This window comes from Trachurus trachurus, assembly GCF_905171665.1.
Source record: "Trachurus trachurus genome assembly, chromosome: 2".
Taxonomy (NCBI): Eukaryota; Metazoa; Chordata; class Actinopteri; order Carangiformes; family Carangidae; genus Trachurus; species Trachurus trachurus.
In genome coordinates, this window is record NC_139914.1 from 1,576,558 (window position 1) to 1,592,705 (window position 16,148).

Consider the following 16,148-nt stretch of genomic DNA (forward strand, 5'->3'; position numbering starts at 1 on the left):
CAGACTCAGAGGATTAAGGAGGAAAAACAATAAGTGAAAAACAACAAGACGCTGAACCTGAACCTGAACCTGCAGATGAAGAGTCGACTCACTAGAACCACGTTGAACACACACTACGACGTTTACAAGGTCTGACTGTTGATCTTATTCTGAATAAGACAGTAAATATTCACTTAAGTTGCTTTTAGGATATTCCTCCATGTTCCTGCAATCGCTGTTTCTGATTAATATCAGAGTTTGTTGACTATGTGTATGTAAGCAGAGAGAGTGTGTTTAGTAGAAACACACTGAGACAGAAGTAAAAAATGGAGGCAGGGAGGATGTTCAGTTCTTTTTTTATTCAAAACAATGCAACAACTTTTTTTTCTTTTTTTTCTAGGTTTTTACTAGAACAAGCTGGGAATAAATATGTGAGAGATTATACGACGACCGAAACACGGTTTTAAAGAAGTGGTGGAAGAATTTCAGCTCTGAACCAGGAAGTGAACTGACCACAGTCTTTACACTTGAACCTCTGTGTACGTGTGTGTGTGTGTGTGTGTGTGTGTGTGTGTGTGTGTGTGTGTGTGTGTGTGTGTGTGTGTGTGTGTGTGTGTGTGTGTGTGGTTTTTGTTTGTGTGTGTGTGTGTGTGTGTGAACCAGCAGTAGTGTGTCGCTTCAGTCTGGCCCCGGTGGTTCGTGTTGCATCATGGGAACTTGATGATGACCTCTGATGATGATGGAGAGAGAGAGAGAGAGAGAAAGAAAAGAGGAGCGAGCAGACGGGGAAAAAAAGAGCGAAGATAAGTGAGTGTTTATCACCACGGTAACACAAGCACAAACAACACAACACAACATCATCAGTGTAGATCAGATCGTTGCTAAGTAACCAGTGACTCATCATCAATTAGTTTTAAACCACCGCATCAATGTTACGACAACCTGTGTGTGTTGGTGTGTTTTGACCGGTCACCTGCTGGTCATGACTCAGCGTTATTGATCCCGACTCAGCGTTACTGATCCTGACTCAGCGTTATTGATCCCGACTCAGCGTTACTGATCCTGACTCAGCGTTATTGATCCCGACTCAGTGTTATTGATCCCCACTCAGCGTTACTGATCATGACTCAGCGTTATTGATCCCGACTCAGCGTTACTGATCCTGACTCAGCGTTATTGATCCCGACTCAGTGTTATTGATCCCCACTCAGCGTTTATTCATTAGTTTAAGACTCGACTTGGGACCTGGTCTCAGTCAGTCTGGGACCTGGTTTTGGACTTTGCTGGGCCCTGACGGTTAAAATCTGAAAGTGAGACTTAACTTCCTGTGATTTTCAAAATAAGAGTTGTACGTTTCACTGGTGCATCCTGTGTAAAAATGTTTTAGGAAAAAAAAACCGAACTGAACAACACAGACTTAAAAATAAATAAATAAAACTCTTGTGATGAGTTTAATTTAGTTTAACTAATCTGACAGAATCACTGAGCTCAACTGACAGGAAGTAGAAGTGGATCACACTGATGGAAATCTTAATGAAACCGATAAAACACAATAAGGTCGAGCGAATTGATCTGAACAACGGTGACGGAAAATTAGAGTCACACACAGACTCACACACACACACACACACAAGCGCGGTAACTATCTGAAATGTCAAGTCACCGTTTGTACAGAAACGTGACGCCTCTGACAGGAAGTGTCTGTTTCGATGTGTGTGTGTGTGTGTGTGTATGTGTGTGTGTGTGTGTGTGTAGATAACAGGAATTTGGTTTCAGTGGTTTTTATTCATTCAGCCTCTAGTTTCATTTGTGTTCACACCGACTCAAGTTAGTGACCTGAAACTTTGAACCATCGACTCGACGACAGGAACTCGCGCTCACTTCGCGGACTTGTTGCTGCGGTGTGGAAATTCAACTTTCTGACAAATTACTAACTATAAATACATCGCAATGAAGTTTTAATTATTAATAAGTGTTGATCTCACTATTTCATTTGTTATTGTGCTGTTTTAATCCATTATTAATTTTATTTTTATTGATGATGTGTCAGTGCAGCAGCCTCCATTCATGTGTGTCCACTGTGTTAACAGATATATGACGTCTAACATCTGCTCACAGCTGCATTACACTGTCACATCTTATCTACATGCATTGGTTTCTTCAGATAAGTGACAGCAGTTGTTCTTTTTATAGTTTTCACTGACGAATCGAAACGTAGGAGTTAAAACTATAAGGACACAGGTGTTTTTTTAGATAAACTGGCGACACACTGGAGAATCTATTAATTAAAAATCAAATTTAATGACTCGTGTTGTACTTTCCTGTGGAATGAGGACAAATATTTGTAAAATGCATTATAGTAACTAAACTAAACTAAACTAAATGAAACTAAATGTGACTAAAATTAAATTAAACTAAACTCAGGAACAGATCAACAATCACAACCAGGTTCTTACATTTGTGTTCAGGCAGTGTGACGGTCAGCCCGGCCGGCGTCCTCACACTCAGACCCAGCTTCTTCTTCCACAGGTAATAAAACTCCACACACTGAGAGAGGGACTTGGTCCGCACCTGAACACACACACACACACACACACACATTATTATTATAATACACACAAAAAATATAAAATATATAAAAAACTAAAAGCAGACTCACGGTTTTCTGGACGCTGCTGAAGTCTTTGTGATGGAGCTGCAGAGATTTAACCAGCAGCTTCATCTCCGCTGCGCTCCAGCTCACACCTGGAACACACACACACCGCACACACACACGTCAACAACACACAACACAAACTGAAACCCGTGTGTGTGTTTTATTATTAAAGACTGGACCTGTGTGGGCGGCGGCGGCTCCAGGCGACGAGAGCAGCTTCTCCACCGTCGACTAGGAGACGGGAAAAAACAAAAACCCATCGTCAGTGAATCAGCAGAGTTTTTCTGAATGGTCTCGGTTCGTAGCGGCCAATGAGATCTCACCAGGAAGTCTCCTCTGCACTCTGATAGGACGCGGAGGGCGTGCTCTGGGCTGGCCCCGCCCCCCGGCACCACGCTGGAGCGAGCCATCGTCAGCAGAGCCGCGACTGGACGGGACAACGGTGTCGGTTAAAATAAAAAACAAAAAGAAAACCGACGGGAACTCATGATTGTTGCTAAGGAACTGTCTCTCTACCTCTCTGCTGGTTGACCGGCGTCTCCAGCTCCTCCCACGGCGTCCACACCAGCAGTGCATTCTGGGAATCGGAGCGGACCTGCTTACGGCGCCGTAGGGGAGGGACTTCAGCCTGGAAGCTCCGCCCCACATTGATCCGCCTGTGATTGGTTGACAGCTCCGGGTTACCAGGTGACCAGATTACGACATGATAAAGATACGATTAAAATTGTTTTATTTTTTTTCGAAAAGTGGCGTTTTTAACTCACGGTTTATCAATTCCTGTTGTTAGTGTCGTCTCCACGGCAACAAGGTCGCCGACTCCATCTGTGGATTAAACAAGATGTGAGACGGGGTCGTTAACGGCCTCCAGGTGGCGCCAAGGTTATAGAGAGACGAAGTAACGCTCGCCATGAGACCATGTGGGTGAACAGGTGTCAAAGTTTTATTTCTAATCCGATTGAATTGTGTCATGAGACGAATCTCTGACCTCTACCTGTTTAAAACATTGTTTCATGACGAGAAATCAGCAGTTTGTTGTAAAACTGTTATAAAATCCATAACCAGACAAACGACAGGTGGTGTACGTTGCTGTTTTACGAACAACTGCTGATTTCTTGTCATGAAACGATGTTTTAAACAGGAAGGTCAGAGATTTGTCTCATGAAACAATTCAATCAGATTACAAATAAAATTTTGACTCCCGTTCACTTATATGGAGATTTTTTTCCGAATTGAGGTTCCATGGCGAGCTGCTCTTCCGCTTCTGAACTTCCACATTTGTGGGATTTTTCCCTTTTAGGCCCTATCCACACAAAAACGAGTTTTTAGTGTTAAATATTCTATGTATTAAGTATTAAAATATTGCATAAACGCTGTCGTAGAACGTGTCATAACCCCACTGACCAAAGCGAGAGTGGTGAGAGAGAGGAAATAGCTAATTAAAATAATAGCTGCGGCGCGCAACGTGACAAATATAGAACGTCTCTGGTAAATATCCGTTTATCTTGTCCACACGTCAAAATAAATACAGAGTTTTTAAAAGTATTCAATATTCACTGTGGCCAGAGCTTTTATCTTTATCTTTTTTATCTTTAAATCTGCATTTTTAAAGCAGATATCAGTGGAATGTTTTTGTTAATATAAGTCCTAAATAGTCCTATTTTCCGTCAGCAATCACTTACATGAAGTATTTCAGCCTAAACACGAGTCTCTCCGTCACTCTGCTCTGCTGTAACCCGAGGAGAAAATTTTCCTTGTGGGATACAAGTGTTATCCAATGAGGAGAGAGAACGGCATGAAGGGCTGTGTGTGCAGCCAAGGGATGCGCGTGAATGTGGTGACGTAGCACGAGGACCAATTGATGCCTGACAAGGGCGGGGGCTGCTAACTCATGGTGCGTTCACGGAAACTCGTACTTTGTGTTTTTCCTTCCTGTGAAGTCATACCAGTTCGATCTGGTACGAGTTCACGGGTCGGAAGTTACGAGTGGCCGTTATAGGGAACTTTCACAGACAACAGGATGGTAAAAACACGAGCTACGGGTTACCTGGAACGCTACCAAGTCGTAGTTGTGACTTGAAGCTGTAACTTACGGTTTCAAAAGCCTGCCTTGAACGCAGCATTAGCCGAAACGGCCGTGAAGCTGATATCTGCTTTAATACGTTTTTTTCAACCGGATGAAAAAAAGGGTTTTCGTGTGGATAGGGCCTTATTAGTTGCATCCCATAATGTTCCCATCAGTCCTCATCAGGTTCCATTCACAGTAGAAAGTGAAAACGTACTGTGTGTGTTGTGGAGCTGCACCGTCTCCACTCTCTGCTGCCTCCTGCTGGTCAGCGAGCAGAACAGCCCCGCCGCCGCCCGGAGCGGGCACAGCATGGGCGGAGGCGTGTAGTGACCTCGGTGGCCACCGTCGCCCCTGACGACCGCCTCTCCATCCCTAACCTCTCCCTTCTCCTTCTCCTCTTCCTGCGGGCGCATCAGGCTGCGGTAGAGGACGGTGGCGGCGGCGGCGGCTGCGGCGGCTCTGGTGGTGGCCGCGGGCACGTGACCGAGTCTCCTCTGGCCGCTCCCTCTGCACGCCTTGGACGCCCCGCCTCTGGACCGGATGGGGACGGAAACCGGCATCACCATGGAGACGAAGGCGGGGACGGAGGGCTGGACCGGTGGAGACGGCTCGTCGCCCTGCAGGAGGAAGAGGAGGAAGAGGAGAGTGAGTAAAGTGGCGTTTTACTTAATGAGAAACATCTGGAACATCAACATCTGTTCACTTTACGATTAATTAATTGTGGAAAATAAAAAGCAACCGTGACATCCATCCCATCACCGACCTTCTTCACCCACGCCGCCGATCTGAAGCCGCTGTGAGAGCGCATGTGGCCGTTCAGCGCCGGCAGACTCCTGAAGTCTCTCTTACACACCGTGCACAGCAGCCTGCAACACACACACACACACACACACACACACACACACACACACACACAGAGATTCAAGACTGCAAGTAATAGATTACATGGACAATAATAAATAATAATAAATTCGCCGACATGAAATTTAAGCATTTTAAACTGTTTCTAGATACAATAAAATACAATGATACATTTCAAAAAGACATTTTCAGCAGTGACAGAGATGAATACAGATACATTAGCTTTTAAAAAGATTCAATAATATATTTGCACGTCATATTTCTGCACTTTAATATTGTATAATTTCATTAATTTATGTTTCATTACAATGACAACTTATGTTTCACAGGTTTTTCATTTGCCAAAATAATCGTGACTAATCGACTAATTGGAAAATAATCGATAGATTTGTTGACAACCAAAATAATGGTTATAAATATTAATATTATGAGGTAATAAATGGTCGTCACCTGCAGTCCAGAGGCTTCGTGCTGTTTTCAGGTTGAGGACGTTTCATCTGGAAATTAAAAAGATTTCAATTAATTTCAGGTCGATTCTGGAGGAAGAACAAATAGTCTTTTAGTTTAGATTTATCAGACACACCCAGGTCCAGTCTGGTTCTCCTCCTCCTCCTCCTCCTCCTCCTCCTCCTGCTCCACACTCCTCCCTCCAGCCGGGCCCAGCAGCGAGGCCCGGGGACTGGGCGGCGGTGGCGTTCTGGCCTCCTCCTCCCTGTGGAGAGAAGCTGCTCTCTAAACCGCCGACGCCACCGGAGGAGCAGCAGGAGGAGGAGGAGCTGAAGATGTTGGTCTGGTCCTGGATCGGCTCGGTTTGACCCGCTGGGGGGCGTCGGCCGGTCTGGTTCTGGTGGGACTCGAACCCGTCCGGCTCGTGGAGGCAGCAGCCGAGGTTCTGGTCGCGGCTCAGCGGCTGCGGCGTGTGGAAGCTGAGCCTCTCCGCGGGGCTGGACACGGTCGGCGTGTGGGGGTGGTGGGGGCTCGGACCCGGCGTGGTGGGGCTGCAGAAGGCCTGCGTGGCGCCGTTGTCGTGGTAACTGTCGTTGGGGAAGAACTGGGAGTTGGAGAAGTCTTGGGCAGACGGCGGCGGCGAGCTGAAGTCCATGGAGCTCCAGCGGCCCAGGCCCCCGGCGCCGGACTGGGAGCCCAGCGGAGAGCACTGCAGCTGGGACAGAGACGGCTCCAGAGCCCCCCCGACCCCCCCGACCCCCCAGGCATCCTGACCCGGCCCATACACACCGCCGCCGCCGAGGAGGGTGTGAGCGCTGTAAGGCAGTCTGTGTGTGTCATTCACACCAGTGTTGTACTGGTTCTGGTTCTGGTTCTGGTGCTGGAGGTCTAGATGAGCTGTAGCCGGGTTCTGGTTCACATCAGAGCAGAGTTAGTATAGTTCACTAAAACGAAAACTAAAACTAGCAGAGTAAAAACTATTCAGTAAACTGAAATAAAAAACGAGAACTAAATAAAAACGAAAATGAACAATGTAATAACTAACGTTGAGAACGTTTTTTTTCACAGACTTCATCATATTCGTCATACGTCATAATATTACGAGAAAAAAAGTGATAATTTTACAACAATGAAGTCATAATATTTTAACCTGTTGTTTTAGAGGAGGTAAGTTGCTCAACGCTCTGGTGGACAAGTTGTGACCTGCACATTCACCACACTATGAGATAATAACACAACGTTACCACACAGAGTTGTTTTAGAGGGAAATTCATGCAAAACCACTGATGCGTGTTGCCTTCAGGGACAGTTTTTCATCAAGCAGTCTCTGTATTTCCCTCTAAAACAACTCTGTCTGGTAACGTTGTGTTATTATCTCATAACTGAAAAACTAATGAAAATTTTAAAACTATAAAAACCTTTCATCAGAGATATATATCAGCTCTCACCTGGCAGCCGTAGCTGAAGCTGTTGAGGCAGGCGGCGGCATCCGATGGCGACTCTGACTTAATCCAGTTCTGATGCTGATGATGCTGATGATCCAGACCGGGGTCGGAGAGCTGGTGCTGGTGTTGGTGTTGGGGCGGGAGGAGGTGGGGGTGGGGGGAGTAAGGGAGGTGATGGGATCCATGGGACTGATGGAGGGGGGGGTAAGAGGGAGGAGCCTGAGGGGACTGGGGCACAAAGTGATGAGGGGAGGTGACCTGAGGAGGGGGGAGGAGATGAGGGGAGGTGACCTGAGGAGGGGAGAGGAGATGAGGGGAGGAGACCTGCGGGTGAGTGAAGTGGTGGGGGGAGGTCACCTGTGAATGGGGGAAATGATGAGGGGAGGTCACCTGAGGATGAGTGAGGTGATGGGGGGAAGTTACCAGGTGATGGGGGGAGGATACCTGAGGATGAGTGAGGTGATGGGGGGAGGATACCTGAGGAGGGGGGAGGTGCATAATTAAGTCACAAGATCATTTTGTCCAATCAGAGTGCGTTAAAGGGATAGCTCAGTTTTTTTTTAAGTGTATGAATGAGGTACAAATGTCCACTAAGTATAATATCTGCACTTAGAAACACCGGTGCATCGTGCAGTGGGGAGTAAATAATTAAAGCAGAAGTAAGCGGAATATTTGTGTTAATATAAGTCTTAAATAGTTATATCTTCCGACAGCAATCACTTATAGAGTGTTTGGTCTGAAACTCGGGTCTGTCAGTCACTCTGCTCTGCTGTAAGCCGAGGAGAAAACTTTCCTTGTATCCTACAACCTTTATCCAATGAGGAGAGAGAACGGCATAAAGGGGCGGTCCTCTCTGTGTGTGCAGCCAAGGGATGCGCGTGAATGTGGTGACGTAGGGACGAGGGCGGGGGCTGCTAACTCCATCTGCTGACAGGAAGTTAGCCAAAACCACCGGATCGCTTACTTCTGCTTTAACGCTGGCTTTTAACATGGATGTCAATTTGTGTGATATCCATTGTTAAAAGCTGGTGTGATGATCATGCGTTTTACAGATTTTCATTGAAAAAAAAAAAAAAAAAAATCCATGCATTTACCGTGACTACCGAAACCATGGAAACGTAAACATAAAATTCCACCGGAAGAGCAAAACCGGCTTATGTTTTTGACGTTCGGAAAAAGGTGGATAATATCTGCAGTAGAAAGGTCTCTGCCCCCCCCCCCACACACACACACTTAGAAACACCGCCGCATCGTGCAGTGGGCGGCGTTGGGGAGTAAATAATTAATTACAAAATGTACTATATAATTGTAATCCGTTATATTATGGGGGGAGAATGTGTAATTAGATTACAGTTGCTTTTGGAAATTGCCATGATTTTAGTTACATTTGAAAATTCGCTGCAGAAGCTCGGATTAATCAAATAGTTTTTACATTTTACAACCTGACAGTGTGTCAACATAAAGACGATAAAATAAAACAACTTCAGTTCCTCTTTTTACTGTGAGAGCAGCTGTAAACACTGAACGCTCTTTGCTCTGCACTGTAATGTTCAGACCTTTGTTTCTGCAAAGTGTTTTTTGAACTTAACACAGGAATGTGTTCCTCTCCACCTCCGCCATTGTTGCTGAATGGCACCTGACCAGAGAGAGCCAATCGGAAGCGTCGGTATCCAACTTGCGGTTTTGGAAGGAGGACACTAGCTGCGTTTCCTTTGCAGGTTTTCGCAAAATAAAAGCGATGTTTACAAGTACAACTCCTATTTGCAGGTGTTTAAAAAAAACTGAACTATCCCTTTAATGTGTGAGTGAATAGCAAACCTTGGGGTGAGGATGGTTGCCATGGTTCCTGAACGGCGGCGGGGAGGAGACGAAGGGGGGCGACTGGGCCAGAGGAGGAGGAGAGGACGAGGAGAACGTCCACAGGTCAGACATGATGTCAGGCACGCAGACGCACACACCTGTCGACTCTGAGAGCGTGTGTGTCTGTGTGCATGGTCGTACGTGTGTGTGTGTGTGTTATCTTGACGGCGTCTTTGTGTGAATCTGTGGGAAAACACACAGTTTAAAAAAACAAATCACATGACAGTAAGTTTATATGTTTTATTTTCCATTTTATTTTAAAGGGATAGTTCAACATTTTGGCAAATTTGCCCATTGCCATAATCCCTATAGTCATAGCAGTAGGTTCGTTACCTTTAATTGTCGGTGCAAGCTATTTTTAGAACGGCGGAGCAGAGCCGTGAGCTGCTCAGAGCTACGCTACGGAGGCTCATTATGGGATTTCTTGGTTTCCCTCATCAAACTCATCAAATACACAATCCAACAACTCCACAACGCTCTGGTGGACAAGCTGTGACCTGCACATTCACCACGCTATGAGATAATAACACAACGTTACCAGACAGAGTTGTTTTAGAGGGAAAAACAGAGTCTGCTTGCTGAAAAACTGTCCCTGAAGGCAACGTGCATCATCCGTTTTGCATGAATTTCCCTCTAAAACAACTCCGTCTGGTAACGTTCTGTTATTATCTCATAGTGTGAGCCTCCGTAGCGTAGCTCTGAGCAGCTCGCGGCTCTGCTCCGCCGTTCTAAAAATAGCTTGCACCGACAATTAAAGGTAACGAACCTACTGCTATGACTATAGGGATTATGACAATGGGCCAATTTGCCAAAATGTTGAACCATCCCTTTAACTGCGTCTCTCAGGTTGAATCTGTGTTTTCAGAATCGACTCTGGTTCATCTATCAACCTTCTGCTCATTTGAAAACAACTCTTTAAGGTCTAACGGACAGGAAATGGTAACCTAGAAACCCTCGGCGCAGTTTCCACGACCTGTCTGAACTCTGCACTATTTCTTTTTTCTTTTTGTTTTGTTTCCGTTGATGTTCAGGATGAAATGAGGTGAAGTTTAAAGCAGCTGTGACCGGCTGTGTAGTGGACGATGAGTCTGTCACCTGTCACTCAATTCAACTCTACACCAGTCATCATGAGGGTGTGACCGCGGTGGCGATGGCGCTGCGGCCCACTGCTGCTGCTGCTGCTGCTGCTGCTGCTGCTGTGAGTCCATTTCAAGATGGTCTCTCTCTGACGTGAGTGGCTGAGCGTCGACCACAGCAGCTGCTGAACCGACGCGTCTCTGTGACTAAGTGTGAACGTGTGATAACAGGTCACTTCAAGGAATTCACGCCCAGAGACGAATAAAACGCGACTTCTCTTAAAGTGACACCGTCAACGAGTTTCCAGCCGTGAAAATCAACAGATTAATTTTATATTCTTTGTATTTATTTGTTTTTTTTAACACTTAGCGAGCAGGTTAAACTGCCCCGTCGTTTCCAAATGTTTAGAGCTGATAAAAGTCTCATTATCAAAGAGACATCTCATTTATTTCCTCTTCAACATCGTCCTCATTTAAAGCAGAAAACTTAAACTAAAATGTTTAACAGCAAAAATGCCCATAACATTTATTATACTGTTGTATACGGTGAATAAAAGTTGAAACAATCAGTGATTAAATGAAGCAGAGTAACAGTTTTGGTCTAACATAAACATTTAGTTTGAATTTAAATCTAAATAAAAAGGACTTCTCACCTGAATCATCACCGACGCCGACTGACACTGACTCTGACTGTGTGTGTGTGTATCTGTGTGTATCGGTGTGAGTGAGTGTGTGTGTGTGTGTGTGTGGGTGTCGATGTGTGTCTGCGTGTGTTTTGTCAGGATGTGGTCACATGTTCTTCCTCTCTCTGATCGTCTGCTTCTTCCTCATCATGACGAGTTTGGAGGCCGAAGAGAGAGAAGAGTTCAAACCACCACTCAGACAAACTGGCGACGTAATTACAATTAAAAACTAGACAGGAGATCATTAAATTAAACACAACACAATCAATAAATTAAGTTTTATTGTAGTTTTCAATTTTAATGTTGTGGTCACTGTTTATAAGCAGACTTACAACAGTTCAGTGTATTATAATCACATAAAACTTTATGTTTTATAAACTTCTTAAAGCCTGAATGTATAAATTCAGAAATTTTAATTAGAATTTAATGTTAAGATTTGTAAAATTAGACATTAAAGTCGGCTGCTTTAATGTTCATTAAATGTATTTAAAGTTTGACACACATGTTTTTAGTTTTTACAGTTCAGTTTCACAATAGAAATTAAGATTTATATCCTAACCTTCAGTTAATAGAAAACTCATCACATTTGCATTTATTTATTTATTTATTTATTTGCTTAGGTGTCGGAACCTTTTGTTAATGCAGCACGACGCCTTAACGGTGTCGGACCCGGTAGTCAAATTACAAAAATAAAACCGGAAACACATTAATTATTTGTGTATTTTACTCTGTCCCTGTGTGTGTGTAGTACAAATATACACAACAACTGCACAAAAGACCAACCGTTGTAAAAAATGAAATACATAAATAGAAATAATACAGAGTTTCAATAAAGCCGCTGCGTTTCCACTTTTTTTCAGGTGAAATTCTGTTCGTAACATTGTCGATGCTCTTATTTTGAAGGATGGAAGCGGAAGTTGTTGATCGGCTGTGTGTCCTCGCGGTCCGTCCGTTCGCTCCGCCGGTGTCAGGTCAGCGCGAGACCGACGGTTGGTCCGCAGCTTCATTCAAACACGTGTCAGTCAAACGGTTTGTTAACGGCTGTTTGTCCGAGTCAAACTAAACTGAAGTTTGAGTTTTGAATAATTTTTATTTCAACGGAAAAAACACGACGAAGCTCAATGCTAATGCTAATGCTAATGAACGGCCGGTGTAGGAAGGAGGGGACAGTGACGTCACCCGCTGTAATCTCCGTCGTTTATTGAAAATTACAAAATATTTTATATTATATTATGATAATTATATAATATTATAAAAAAAAATACATTTTTTAAAGTTGTTATTTTAGTAAATAACAAAGTTTAACGAGATTCAAACGAACTACACAAACTGTCTGATTCAATGTTGCATTGTGCTTCAAGTGTAACTTTATTTACAGTCCCAAAAAAGAAACAAAACGCATAATAAACTAAATTTAAAATGAATTTAACTGACAGCATGATCATAGATTTTATTATTTTCCACTTCTCTAAAGATATCAATATAATATGTATGTTAGTTTTAGTCAACTCTGTGTTTATATTGTTTTTATCTGTGTTTTCTAGATATTTCCACCATGATGAAGTGAGCAGAGCGTTTCTTTGCCTCTGACATCATGATGACCATCAGAAGGACGTTGTCTCTCCTCAGAGACCGCGCAGCTGTTTGCAGGCGTCAGTCGTCCAGGCCCAGTTCCTTTATGGCGTCCGACAGCAGCAGCAGCGGCGGGCTGATCCTCCGGTCCCGCTCCACCGACGTCTTCCAGAACCTGGCTCTGGAGGACTGGATCGACGCCAACGTGGACCTGACGCAGCGCGGAGTCCTGCTGCTGTGGAGGAACAGGCCCTCTGTGGTCATCGGGCGCCACCAGAACCCCTGGACGGAGTGCAGCCTGTCGGCCATGAGGCGGACGGGGATCCCTCTGGCCCGCAGGCGGAGCGGCGGCGGCACTGTCTTCCACGACCTCGGGAACCTCAACCTGACCTTCTTCACCTCCAAGAAGGCGTACGACCGCCAGAGGAACCTGAAGGTCGTCACCGAGGCGCTGCGGCGGCTCCGCCCCGGGCTGGACGTCCAGGCCACCGACAGATTTGACATTTTACTCAACGGACACTACAAGATCTCAGGTTGTTGTTTATAACAAACATTCAAGAAAACATATAGAAAATCCGCACACCATAAAAAGCTCCCTTAACAGAGATTATATGGGCAACGTGACGTTTCGAGTACACCGCTCTTTTTCAAACTGCTGTGTTACAATGCAGATAGAGAACTGCTCTTTAAAATCATAATTGTAGGTGACCACACCCAGGTGAGCAATCAACCAATTTACAAGAGGTGTGTGACTTTCACACGTAAAAATATATATATTTTTTTCCACAATCATTTACACCAAACATTATAAATATTCTGCAAAATGTTATCAATGCAAACAAAAGTTTACAGCATTCTCCTAAGGATAAATTCCATAATGGAGACAGTGTTACATGATAGAAAAACATACATTAAAGTTGTAGAGTACAAAATAAGCAGGGACAAACATTCAAACAAAACTTTATTGAAAAACTGTCCAGTTACATTTTCATGTGTTTACGTCGTTGACGTTGTCGTTTCCAGGCACGGCGTCCAGGCTGAGCAGGAAGTCGTGCTACCATCACTGCACGCTGCTCCACTCCGCCGACCGCTCCGCCCTCTCCGCCGTGCTCCGCCCCTCCTGTCCCGGTATCCTTAGCAACGCCACGCCCAGCGTCCCCTCGCCCGTCGCCAACCTGCTGGACCACGCCCCCACGCTGCAGTGGGAGGAGCTTCTAGACGCAGTCGAGCGCCAGTACAACGCAGGTACGGCTGGAGTACAAGTTTTATCGAACTTTATCTTTAACCCTCCAGTTGTCCTTCATCTATTCCCTTCCTCCATCCTTCCCTCTTTCCTTCCTTTCTCCCTTCCTTCTTTCCATAATTCTTCTCCCCTTCCTTCCTTGTACCAATCTGTTCCCCCCTCCATCTTTCTTTCCTTTTTCTCTCCCTTCCTTCTTTCCACAATCATTTTTCCCTTCCTTCTTTCCTTCCTTCCTCCCTTCTTTCCCATCGTCCATCCTTCTGCTTCCTTCCTTGACCTAATCTGTTCCCTCCCTCCCTCCATCTTTCTTTCCTTCCTTCCTTTTTCCCTTCCTTCCTTGACCTAATCTGTTCCCTCCCTCCCTCCATCTATCTTTCCTTCATTTTCACTTCCTTCCTTCCTTCCTTCTTTCCCTTTGTCCTTCCTTCCTTGACCCAGGAGGACAACAAGAGGGTTAAATATGAGGCAATATCTAATTAAATATGCGCTCATTTGCATTAATTTTGCATTAATTAGCTCTTCTCTCCGCTCCGACCCTCAGAGTTCGGCTTCAGCTCTACGTCGACCCTCGTGGACCCGGCGGACGACGCCACGTTTCCCGGGCTCGGCCGTGCGGAGGCGGAGCTGCGCAGCTGGGACTGGACGTTCGGTAAGACGCCGAAATTCAGCGTCCAGACGGCGGTGGACCTGACGGACGGTGACGGACGGTCGGCGGCTCGCAGCTCGGCGCGGCTGCACATGGAGGTGAGGAACGGGCGGGTGGAGAGCTGCGAGCTGGACGTGCCCTCGGACTGGCTGCCTCGGCGGCTGAGCGGCGAGCTGGCGGACACGCTGGTCGGCGGGAGGTTCTGTCCGCACGCGGCGGCCGCAGCCGTGACGGCGCTGCTGCGGTCGGAGGACGGAGAGCTGCAGAGGCGACTGCACAACCTGTGTGACGGCGTGCTGGCTGTGATGGGCTGAGGGGAGACAGACGGACAGAGCTGTGACGCCCCCCAGAGGCCGAACTGGTCGTTACAGCCACAAGCTGAGTCTGAAGGTGAAGCCGAACATGAACCAACTGACACGACAACTGACTGACAACTGACCACATGAAAAACAGAAATGGTTTTATTTTCTACAACATTTCATTCTAATAAAAACAAACAAAAAAAAAACTGAACAATAAAAACATGAACACATCAACATGAATATATTTGTTCCGTATGTACTTTGGAAGTGTTTATGCTTGTTATGTTTTTATAATGACATAAAAAAAACTACAAGGTGATAAAAAATGAAATAAGTCAAAGAAAAGAAGAAAAATATATAAACTAAATATTCCAACGAGTTAACAGAGTCCATGAATCAATTTAGCGATTATTGATCAGGCATCTGCCGTTTAGAAATGTGGGTTAACCTCGTAGAGTGGTAGTACGCATGCGCAGTTCTCCCGAAGATGAGAGAAATGGGATGAGGTGTCACTCCGCTGTTTTCTCCTGGAACCAAACGCAGATCCAAGTAAGTGGCATCATCTCTACGGCCACATCATCAATAAGGTCAGCAGATACCGGTAATAATAATATAAAAGAGTTCTTATAGTGGCTGAGGCGATTTAGTAATTTATAAATTTAAATAAAAAGTCAGTGCAGAAGTTGCCCCCCCCCCCCTCTATTAAATATATAAAATGTGTGTTTCAATTTTTAGATTTCTATCTAATTTTGTCAGTTCTTTCTAACTGTGCAGAACAATAATATCTTTGTAAACAAAAGTGATAAAGCTTCTTTTTTTTCACCTGTATGTGATATTTATCCACTCTATTTTATGGAAGCCCATTTCAGCCACTTGGTTTAAAAAAAAAGGGGGGCAGGGGGATATAAATTTGAGTTAGTCTCATTATCTCATTATTTTGAGTTACTATCTCATAATTTTGACTTATCTCATAATTTTGACTTAGCATCTCATTATTTTGAGTTATTATCTCATAATGTTGACTTAGTATCTCATTATTAAGAGTTATTATAGTAATTTTGACTTAGCATCTCATTATTTTGAGTTATTATCTCATAATGTTGACTTAGTATCTCATTGTTAAGAGTTATCTAATAATTTTGACTTATCTCATAATTTTGAGTTAGCATCTCATTATTGAAGTAGTATCTCATTATTATGAGTTATTATCTCATAATTTTGACTTAGTATCATAATATTGAGTATTTCATACTTTCGACTTAGCATCTCATTATTTTTGATTTATTCTATCTTTTTTTTCATGAGGGGGAAAA

General features: G+C 44.6%; 2 protein-coding genes and 1 long non-coding RNA gene across 8 annotated transcripts; 1 reads left to right on the top strand and 2 right to left on the bottom strand.

Moving 5' to 3' along the window:
• Positions 1 to 328: 328 nt before the first annotated feature.
• Positions 329 to 7,584, bottom strand: LOC310996145 (transcriptional-regulating factor 1-like). Its single transcript, XM_083985494.1, has 12 exons — positions 7,457 to 7,584; positions 6,145 to 6,918; positions 6,012 to 6,058; positions 5,464 to 5,566; positions 4,915 to 5,317; positions 3,400 to 3,457; positions 3,152 to 3,291; positions 2,959 to 3,062; positions 2,815 to 2,866; positions 2,639 to 2,724; positions 2,436 to 2,550; positions 329 to 709 (listed from the first exon to the last, which is right to left on the bottom strand). Coding segments are annotated over exons 2-12 (1,629 nt in total). The 5' UTR covers positions 6,664 to 6,918; positions 7,457 to 7,584; the 3' UTR covers positions 329 to 707.
• lipt1 (lipoyltransferase 1) lies at positions 5,301 to 15,056 on the top strand. Of its 6 annotated transcripts, XM_083985544.1 has the most exons (5): positions 9,301 to 9,376; positions 10,345 to 10,543; positions 12,617 to 13,177; positions 13,668 to 13,889; positions 14,429 to 15,056. In XM_083985544.1, exons 3-5 carry the CDS (start codon positions 12,667 to 12,669, stop codon positions 14,845 to 14,847), a joined length of 1,152 nt encoding a protein of 383 aa, XP_083841670.1. In that variant the 5' UTR covers positions 9,301 to 9,376; positions 10,345 to 10,543; positions 12,617 to 12,666; the 3' UTR covers positions 14,848 to 15,056. The 6 variants fall into 6 exon arrangements, with proteins under 6 accessions (XP_083841671.1, XP_083841670.1, XP_083841668.1 ...); XM_083985545.1 differs by lacking the exons at positions 9,301 to 9,376; positions 10,345 to 10,543 and adding an exon at positions 5,301 to 5,345; XM_083985542.1 differs by lacking the exons at positions 9,301 to 9,376; positions 10,345 to 10,543 and adding an exon at positions 12,004 to 12,043.
• LOC310996252 lies at positions 7,742 to 11,088 on the bottom strand. The gene is made up of 3 exons (XR_014595893.1): positions 11,043 to 11,088; positions 9,272 to 9,496; positions 7,742 to 7,930 (listed from the first exon to the last, which is right to left on the bottom strand). It is a non-coding gene; the product is annotated as an uncharacterized lncRNA (long non-coding RNA).
• Positions 15,057 to 16,148: the final 1,092 nt, after the last annotated feature.

Excerpts from the sequence above, each read along its gene's own strand:
- LOC310996145 (XM_083985494.1), bottom strand. The coding sequence starts at position 6,663 with ATGGACTTCAGCTCGCCGCCGCCGTCTGCCCAAGACTTCTCCAACTCC. Across the intron at positions 3,063-3,151 it reads GCCGGTCAACCAGCAGAGAG|TCGCGGCTCTGCTGACGATG; the intron begins GTAGAGAGACAG and ends TGTCCCGTCCAG. Across the intron at positions 2,867-2,958 it reads AGTGCAGAGGAGACTTCCTG|TCGACGGTGGAGAAGCTGCT; the intron begins GTGAGATCTCAT and ends CCCGTCTCCTAG.
- lipt1 (XM_083985545.1), top strand. The coding sequence starts at position 12,667 with ATGATGACCATCAGAAGGACGTTGTCTCTCCTCAGAGACCGCGCAGCT. Across the intron at positions 13,178-13,667 it reads CGGACACTACAAGATCTCAG|GCACGGCGTCCAGGCTGAGC; the intron begins GTTGTTGTTTAT and ends TGTCGTTTCCAG. Across the intron at positions 13,890-14,428 it reads CGAGCGCCAGTACAACGCAG|AGTTCGGCTTCAGCTCTACG; the intron begins GTACGGCTGGAG and ends TCCGACCCTCAG.